Below are 10042 nucleotides of genomic sequence, written 5' to 3' on the forward strand. Positions count from 1 at the left end.
AAAAAAAAAAAAAAAAAAAGAAAGAAAGAAAAGAATAAGACTGGTTTTCAGAAGCTTTTTTATCCACATCATTGACAGTTATTGCTTACACTGAATGGGGTAATGAAATAGTTAATTCATAGTTCTCTGAAATCTAAATTTTCCACCATTTCTTCACTACATTTAAAACATAACCAGGCTTTATTGTATTAGAATGAAATACCTGGCCCATGAGTTAGAGCTTGAAAAACTTTGTCATACGTAAATTGTTCTTATCATGACTTGATTTTTTAATTTTTTAATAATGAAATAAGGCACGCATGAAGGTAAAGAGTAATATACTGAACTCCCAGAGTCCCTGCCTGGCTTATATAGAATATTTCAAATATTACAAACACAGTTGAAATCCTCCGCACAAATCCCATTCTTATAACTGATACTAAATAGAAGTGCAGTTTAAATCACAGATTGAACACATCACATTCATCTGTACCAAGCATTTAATGTGTATAATTAAGTATAAATTATGTAATTTACAGTGGCCCCAAAACATTGTTAGTATCCCCCTTTACACATGAGAAAACTGAGACGTGTGGAGCTGAGTGATTTACTGCACGTCACACAGCCAGTGGGTGGCACAACCTGGCTTTAGACACAAACGGTCTGTCTCCATGCCTGTGCATCCACAGACGCACTGTGTATGGAAAGGCTATGGGTAAGTGGTAATTTGTTTTCTCGAATTCACTAGGATGTGGAGAACTCATTTGGGTAGGAGAGCCCCTGACTCTGAGGACAGCAGAAACGATCACCGGCAAGTATGGTGTGTGGATGCGAGACCCCAAGCCCACCCACCCCTACACCCGGGAGACCACGTGGAGGATCGACACGGTGGGCACAGACGTGCGCCAGGTGTTTGAGTATGACCTCAGGAGCCAGTTCACACAGGGCTACCCCTCCAAGGTGCACGTGCTGCCTAGGCCGCTGGAGAGCACGGGAGCTGTGGTGTACGGGGGGAGCCTCTACTTCCAGAGGGCCAACTCCAGAACCGTGGTAAGGTACGAGCTGAACACCGAGCTGGTGAAGGCGGAGAAGGAGATCCCTGGAGCCGGCTTCCACGGACAGTTCCCCTACTCTTGGGGTGGCTACACAGACATTGACTTGGCGGTGGACGAGGCTGGCCTCTGGGTCATCTACAGTACCGAGGCAGCCAAAGGCGCCATCGTCCTCTCCAGACTGAACCCAGAGAATCTGGAACTTGAACACACCTGGGAGACTAACATCAGGAAGCAGTCCGTTGCCAATGCCTTCCTCATCTGTGGCACCCTGTACACCGTCAGCAGCTACTCCTCTGCTGACGCAACCGTGAACTTCGCTTATGACACAGGCACAGGCAGCAGCAAGACCCTGACCATCCCATTCAAGAACCGCTACAAGTATAGCAGCATGATCGACTACAACCCCCTGGAGAAGAGGCTCTTTGCCTGGGACAACTTCAACATGGTCACCTATGACATCAAGCTCTCCAAGATGTAAAGAAGTCTGGAGCTATACCCAGCAAAGGCAGGAGACGTGCAGGGCTGCAGGGTAGAGCAGGCTGGAGGGCAGGCCAGCTGGCCAGCCAGCACCCAGGCAGCCCTCTCAGCTTTCCAAGCTTTCATTAATCCCAGAGAATGTGCATGGTCACCATCTGATTATGCAGGAATAGTAGTCTGAGGGTATGGACCAGTGGTTCTCAACCTTCCTAATACCACGATGTATTTTCATTGTTACAAAGGGGTCGCGACCCACAGATTGAGAACTGCTGGCCTAAACAGTTGTGCATTACAATAGGCATTCTCTTCTTGTATCGGCATCTAAAGGGATGTTTAACTGAAATAGTAGTTACAGGGCTCTGTTGATTCCGGGCAAAAGCTGTAAGGCATGGTAGTCTCTTCATGAAAACTAGCACTTTTATACCATAAGCCACAATAAAAAGCAGCGCTTCTAAAGGAAGCAGAATAGGTCTTGTGACCAGCACTAGACATAGTTTAAGATGTCTACGTTGGCTGCTAATGCTTCAGGTAGAACCCAGTTGGGTGCTACATAACGCTAATAAAATTATCTTACCTGATGTTTTCTTGCTTGAATTTTGTGGGAGGGTTTGCTTAAGAGACATGCATGAACACCAACCATGGGATAATTCCTTTGGGCTGAAAGATGTGATTGGAGGATGTTAAAGATGGTGTGCATGTAAACAGTTTTGAGGTGTTGCCCAGAATGACACCAAGCAAGCAGTGGCATCCACGCCTTCCCACCTTCATCTGCCGGTGCTCTTGGCCCTGCCTGAGCAATCCCTTCAGCTCCCCAGCTCGCCTTCTCTTAACCAGAGAGCCCTACTTTAGCTCTTATCTGTTGTCAGCGGTATGAATTTCCTAAGCCACAACCTCAGGTAGGCAAACTTTATAGCATTACTCTTTTTTCCAGTTTTTAAAGTTGTAGTAAAATACAGGTAACAGGGTTGGCGCCCGTAGCACAGTGGTTATAACACCAGCCACATACACTGAGGCTGGTGGGTTTGAACCTGGCCCAGGCCAGCTTAACAACAATGACAACTGCAACAAAAAATAGCCGGGTATTGTCCCTGTAGTCCCAGCTACTTGGGAGGCTGAGGCAAGAGAAGCACTTAAGCCCAAGAGTTTGAGGTTGCTATGAGCTGTGACACCATAGCACTCTACTGAGGGTGACACAGTAAGACTGTCTTGAAAAAAGAAAATACATGTAATAGAATTTACCATCTGGATCATATTTTAAGGGCACAGTTCAGTGGTATTAAATACATTCATACTATTGTACAACCGTCATCACTACCCATCTCCAAAGCATTTTTCATTTTGTAAAACTAAAACCCTATATCTATTAATACTCTCCATTCCCCCCAACCCCCCTAGCATTATTTTTTAATAACTGCACTTAATTTCTTTCTTCAGTTGCCATCATCCCTAATGGTAGAACTCTTTTATCTGGCCAGTGACTCTATCACATCTGCATGTTGTTGGTCATTTCAGGCTTTTCCTCTCCCCCCATTCTCTTCACAGTAGCATCTGTGCTTGAGACAAGTAAGGGTGAAGGCATTCTGATCCAGGGGGGGCGGGGGGGGGATCCCATTTCTCGCACTTGGTTTGGCCTCCAGTGCAGATTCTGGCATTTGCTGCTGACATCCACGTGTCCATATCCAGTTTCAAGTCTGTCTTCCTCTGCGTTTATGGTTAAACCTGTAAGCCTGTTGCTTTATTCTACCCTGCTATGTGTCCCACAGGGGTAGGGAGACTTTTCAGGAACCAGACCACACCAGGGCACACAGGTTTCCTTTCACTCTTCTGTTGCCACCCCCTGCTGGGGCAGGGCCACCTTTCTCAGGGGGTTGCACTTTTTACCCTGGATTTACCTGGGAACAAGCATAAGTCCCCTCTGCTGTCACATGCCCCAACTATCTGTGACATGAGGTCCTGTTGGGAACTCTTGAGAATTGAAGCTCTCTTTCTCTCTCTGCAGTTCCTTTGCTCTCCCAGACTTTATTCAGGATGCAGGGATGGGATATTCTTTGTCTACCTTCTCAGGTTGTTGTTCATGGGACCAGGGCTCAGCCTTCTGATTTCCGAGAGAACCAGATCTTACAAGTGAAAGGCTTTGCTTTAAGATAAATCTCCCTATAAGACTGTATTTTGGCAAGCAAAGCCAAGTATTTAACTTTTCTTTTCCTCTAGGAGTCAATCCTCATTGAGACTAGACACACCACAAGTAGGTAGGGAGAGGATGAGATTTCAAGCCTCTTTACTGATGTATTAGTATGCGTAGGCTGCTGTAACAAACACCACAGTAACTTAAACAACAGAAATTTATTTCCTTGCAATTCTGTAGGCTGGAAGTCCAAGATTAAGGTTTTAGCAGCACTGGTTTCTTCTAAGGCCTTTCTCCTTGGCTTCTAGATGGGTGTCTTTTCTCGGCATCTTCACATTATCTTCCCTCTTTACATGTCTGTGTCCTATTGACCTCTTTTTAGAAGAACAACAGTCATACTGATTTAGGGCTCAACATAATGACCTCATTTTCATTTAAGCACCTCATCAAAAAGACAGTCACATACGAAAGGGTTAGGATTAGGCTCCTACATATTAGGGGATAGACATCATTCTGCCTATAACATCTGGTATTATCATTCTCCCCCACTGACAGCAGGCTCTTAAAAACTAAAACCCCCAGAAATCAGAATTCACAAACTCATTCATCTTACCAAGCACTGTTAGCTGCCAGGCATTTGAATGAGAAGTAGAAAGGGGATTGGATAGCCTTGCTGTACCTCCAGCTCCACTCCAACAGCTGCTGCTTCAGGCTCTGAAGTGAAAGAAGAGGGTAAAGGAAGAAGAAACAGAAGGAAGGAAACTCTCTTCCCTTGATTCCCCCTCCATCCTTCACTATTCCCTCCATTTCTCCTACTGGCTCCTTCCTCAGCCCCAAATTTATCGCCTCCAGACCAGCCATTACTCCTGAACACCAGATCCACTTGACATCTCCATTTAGATGTCTCTTAGGCATATCAACTTAACAAAAATTGAACTTCTACAGTTTATCCCCTCACCCTACCATATATCAAATCTGCTCTTTTTGTAGCTGATGGAAACTCAAGTCACTTAGGCCAAAAATCTTGGAGTCATCCTTTACCCATTTCTTATACCTCATAATCAATCCACCAGGAGCTTCTGCTTGTTCCATCTTCAAACACATAGATCCAGAATCTGACGACATCTTTCATCATCCCAGTTGCAACAGGCCCAAATGACCATTGTCCTGTTCCTGGGTCCCCACAACAGCAAATGAAGCACATCTTTTCCCTCTACTCCAAACGACCTATTCTCAACATGGCAGCTCCATTAAAATGCAAGCCTGATTGTGCCCCTTTAGCTGAAAACCCTCATGGCTTCCTGTCTCATTCAAAAGTCAGAGTCCTGAGCCCTTACAAAGCCACAGGAGATCTGCCTCCTTCCCCACCACCATGACTTCATCTTCCACTAATGTCCCCTGAGTACTCCAGCCAAGAACCCCTGGCCTCCTGCTTTCCCTCAAAAGCATCAGGCACGCTTTTGCTTTCATACGTTTGCACTGGTTCCTCAGACTGCAGACCACCCTATTTAAAATTGCAGCAAAATATCTTGTATTTTAAAATGTCTTTTCTATTATACTCATCACCTCCTGATGTGTAATTCACTCCTTTTACAGTATACATATTTATTAGTTTTCTCCCACTAGAATGTAAACTCTACAGGGGTGGAGATTATTTTATATAATTATCTATCCCTAGAATAGTGCCTGGCTCACACAGTAGATATTCAATATCATTATTATTGAGACAGTCTCACTATGCTGCCCTCGGTAGAGTGCTATGGCATCGCAGCTCACAGCAACCTCCAACTCTTGGGCTTAAGCAATTCTCTTGCCTCAGCCTCCCAAGTAGCTGGGACTACAAGCACCCACCACAATGTCGGCTATTTTTTGGTTGTAGTCATCATTGTTGTTTAGCAGGCTCAGGCTAGGCTTAAACCCGCCAGCCTGGTGTATGTGGCCAGCACCCTACTCACTGAACTACAGGCGTCAAGCCTCAATATTATTATTTTTGGGGGGGGGGGTAGAGACAGAGTCTTAGTTATGGCCCTCGGTAGAGTGCCCTGGCGTCACACAGCTCACAGCAACCTCCAGCTCTTGGGCTTAGGCGATTTTCTCTTGCAATAGCCTCCCAAGTAGCTGGGACTACAGGCGCCCACTACAATGCCCAGCTATTTTTTTGTTGCAGTTAGACCAGTGCTGGGTTTGAACCTGCCACCCTCGGTATATGGGGCTGGCGCCCTACTCACTGAGCCACAGGTGCCGCCCACCTCAATATTATTTTTGAACAAAGGAGCAGAAAGAACATCCTAGAGCTTGCTCAAAAACAAAACTTCCCCTCCCACCCCTTCCCCTCCTGTGTGACCTTGGAAACATTGCTAAACTTCTGTCCCAGCACTAAGAGGCCTTTTTTTTTTTTTTTTTTTTTTTTTTAGACAGAGCCTCAAGCTATCCCCCTGGGTAGAGTGCCATGGCATCATGCTCACAGCAACCTCCAACTCCTGGGCTCAAGTGAGTCTCCTGCCTCAGCCTCCCAAGTAGCTGGGACTACAGGCGCCCGCCACAGTGCCTGGCCATTTTTTGGTTGCATCCATTATTGTTGTTTGGCGGGCCTGGGCTGGGGATTCGAACTCGCCACCTTAGGTGTATGTGGCTGGCGCCTTAGCCACTTGAGCCACAGGCGCCGAGCCACTAAGAGGCCTTTCTGCAGCGATGGTCACACTGTACATGCAGCACCCAGAAGGGTTGTCACTAGCTGCATGAAGCTACCAAGCACTTGAAATGTGGCCAGCATGACTGAGACAGAATTTATTTTAATGAATTTAAATGTAACTAGCCACACAAAGCCAGCGGCTATTCTGTTGGATGGGGCAGGTCTGTTTCCTGTCTAAGGATAAGGCAACGTACAGGTTGAGCACCCAGCTGGCAATGACAGGTGCTCAGGGCACACTCCCTCCATCCCCTCACTGCTCCAAGACCACAGGGAAGGAACCTGACTTCTGCACAACTGCACAGCCCACCGCCATGTGGGTGGGCAAGAGGGCCAGAGCACATTTTAAAGGGCAGGCCTGCAGGGACAAGACAATAAGACCATTATGAAGCTGCAGATGAAATAAAAGATGGCATGGAGGGACATTTTCCATATGTACATCTGAATGATCACATTTTTGATGCTTTTAAATCATTAAAAATTGCCCTAGTGGACCTTAGAGGTACCATGGGCTCTGCCAGGAGGTTTCAGTGGAGTACTCATGCAATATCCCCCTCCCCAACTAAACCACTCTGCACATGGCTGCTTTTCAGGGTGTGAAAAATCACTCCAGTCTCTTAGAAGCGAACTTTAAAGACTTTGTCAATAAATGTAAAATTCAACCACCCCAGCACCAGCACAGCGGATGGGGATACACTTCAGGTAAACTAGTATAAAGGGCCATAAAACTGTCATGTCCCAGGCTGAGTCTTAAAAATCCAAATGCCTGGGCAGCGCCTGCGGCTCAAAGAGTAGGGCACTTGCCCCATATGCCGGAGGTGGTGGGTTCCAACCCAGCCCCAGCCAAAGACTGAAAAAAAAAAAGAAAAAATCCCAAATGCCTCAGGCTCTTGATTTCAGATCTTTAAAGTCACAGAGGTCTGGACTTCCCACTGACTGATATAGTACACAATAAAGCCTGATAATATTTTTAATTCAAATCCACTGACTTGGCAGAGTCCACTTGCTTGAAGCTTCTTGGGAATGGCTCTGGGCCATGGTCCTCAAACTTGGCTCAGACTAAACTGCTTTAAATTATTTTACAAAAAATAAAAATAAAAAATAAATTATTTTACAGAGTTTGGCTTTTTTCCCATTGATAAGATGGTGCCCAGATGTGGAGTTCAGAAAAAGACTCAGGACCTCCCAAAGGAGCAGCACACACCTGGCTCTAGGTATGGGCATGGCCCTCTTTGGGCCCCTTGACTTCAAGCTTTCCCTTGGGTGGAACTAGAGATCCTCCCAGGAGAAGCCACATAGAGCTTCCTATCTTTTTTTTCCTGACTCATCCTTGGTGGCTGTGAAGCCAGGATTCGGTTTACCTGCTTGAAAGAAATAGATCCTCTGGGGGAAGGTTGGAGCCTGTTGTGGAACCTTTCAAGGTGGTCCTCCTCAGTATACTTGGAATCCCTGTTCTTTAGGAACCGGTGCTTTTCACGGAACACAGGGCCACCATGGCAAAGGTAAGGCATGCCTCTATTGCCCTCCTGGCTGATGGCCCCACTTTGCCCCCAATTTGGGAGCTGGTAGAAGCTCCTGGCAGGCCACAGAGGAAGCCAGGCTCTTAGGCACACGCCTGTAGTACATGCGGGCGTTGAATTTTTTTTTTTTTTTTGGTGTAGTTTTTGGCCAGGGCCGGGTTTGAACCTGCCCCCTCCCGTATATGGGGCTGGCGCTCTACTCCTTTGAGCCACAGGCGCCACCCAAATGCTGGCGTTGTACCAGAGTCTAGCTGTCTCATGTGAGAACCCCAGGGAGAATCACACCACCGCGGGGCCCCCATGGTGAGGCTGGTGTGGCCCTGGGCCAGTGTAACAAGGCCTTTTAGAGGCCCTGGCATTTACAGACTCCAGAGTTTCCTCTGAGACTAACCTGAGTAGTGTACCAACTAGTCAGAGCTACCGTGGCTTACCATCTTCAATTCCTCCTAACTGGCTTCCACTTCTCCTGTTATGTTGCAGTGAGAAAAGCCCAGAAAACTACTTTCCTCCTTCTGGAGGAAGCCTCAAAACCTTCCCTAATGTCTGAAACTTTTTGAGAAACAAACGTTTTTCATTTTTAATATATATAAGCCAAATTAACCCCCAAATTTCTACCATAGTCTGGCCTTTATAACATTTCTTAATTTTAGATTTTGTTTTGAGCTCTTGCTGGATCAAAAATGGATCAACTTAGTATAAACAATATAATTTTGTCACTTATATTTAATATGAGGACGATGGTATAGAGTTTTCACTCATTTTGTTCAGCTTTCCAAGGAATGTTTCTTGGGAGTCATCATCGATCTAATGTCTGAAACTTGGAAAGAGTATATATGTCGTCACACGTTCAGCAAAGTCTCTGGAATAGCAAGGGTCACAGGGTCCTACAACTCCATGTCCTGTGTCAGAAGCAAAAGGGTAGCAAGGGTCTTAAGCACCAGTTGTGTGGACTTCATCCTTGGACCTTACCTTGTTAACCCTTTCAGTGATTCCCATAAAAGTGGCCAAAAAGGTTAAATCTCTTCCCAATGTCCCAGAAGAATCTGTGAAGTGCCTGACAAGGCAAACAATATTTTGCCTGAGGTTCCCGGCTTCTCCTGGGAACAGAATGGGCCTAAAAATAACCAGTGTCCGCTCCACCATTTCCAAGTCAGCTTTCACTAGCTGAGCTGGGATCACTGGGTCATTGCCCCCCTTCACCGTACCCTACATTGAACTTGGTATAATTCTCCTAATCAGGCCCTCATCCAGAACCTTAAGCTGGTAGGCTAGAGTGTCCCCCAGCCCTCGTGTGTCCCTCATAAGCACGTCCCCGTTAGCATCCTTCTGATGGAGGCAAGTAGAGGCTTTCTGTACAGAGACTATGAGGCTGTGATTGCTCAGATGAGTACATGCAGATGACAGCAGAGATAAAGCTAGCTCAGGTTTCCCAAGAAATTGGATAAGGGTTTAAAATAAATATATTAAAGCTATGAGGCAATCCTCTGCCCAATCTGTAAATTTTACTCCTTGCCTTAAGCAGCATTCCTCAAGTATCATTCCCCATTTATGAACTAATCATTTTATAAACAATTCTGATAGCAGTCTCCTGGCATGGACCAGTACACTTCAGAGCCCTTAATGCTTGGGGAAGATGTTCCTTGGGAGATGTGCTTTTTTATCTTTGAGACAGAGTCTTACTATGTTGCCCTCGGTAGAGTGTGATTCTCTTGCCTCAGCCTGGGACTATAGGCGCCCACCACAATGCCCAGCTATTTTTCTGTTGCAGTTGTCGTTTAGCTGGCCCAGGCCGGGCTCAAACCCGCCAGCCTCTGTGCTCAACCCGCTCTGTGCTATGGGTACTGAGCCTGTACTTGTTATTGTTGTTTAGCGGTCCCTGGCCAGGTTCAAACCCACCAGCCCATGTGCATGTGGCTGGCATCCTAACCACTGAATGACCAATGCCAAGCTGGAGATGTGCTTTTTTTAATTGGGACTTTGCTAAAAGTTACCAGTGCAGGCTCAGTGCTCATAGCATAGTGGTTACAGTGCCAGCCACATGCACCAAGGTTGGCAGGTTTGAACCTGGGCCCAGGCCAGCTAAGCGACAAAGACAACAGCAACAAAAAAATAGCCAGGCGGCTTGGCGCCTATAGCTCAACCGGCTAAGGCGCCAGCCACATACACCTAAGGTGGCGGGTTCGAATCCCCAGCCCGG

At 46.5% G+C, this 10042-nt stretch overlaps 1 protein-coding gene and 1 pseudogene across 1 annotated transcript in view; one reads left to right on the plus strand and one right to left on the minus strand.

Moving 5' to 3' along the window:
* Positions 1-1704, plus strand: part of MYOC (myocilin) — a 14605-nt gene extending 12901 nt beyond the window's left edge. The window contains exon 3 of the mRNA XM_003785705.2: positions 728-1704. Within this exon, the coding sequence (XP_003785753.1) occupies positions 728-1512 (785 nt within the window). The 3' untranslated portion in view covers positions 1513-1704. The remainder of the gene's footprint in view (positions 1-727) is intronic.
* Positions 1705-8564: 6860 nt separating this feature from the next.
* LOC111723884 lies at positions 8565-8651 on the minus strand (annotated as a pseudogene).
* Positions 8652-10042: the final 1391 nt, after the last annotated feature.

Source organism: Otolemur garnettii, unplaced genomic scaffold (genome assembly GCF_000181295.1).
Source record: "Otolemur garnettii isolate 467f Iridium unplaced genomic scaffold, OtoGar3 scaffold00016, whole genome shotgun sequence".
Lineage (NCBI taxonomy): Eukaryota > Metazoa > Chordata > Mammalia > Primates > Galagidae > Otolemur > Otolemur garnettii.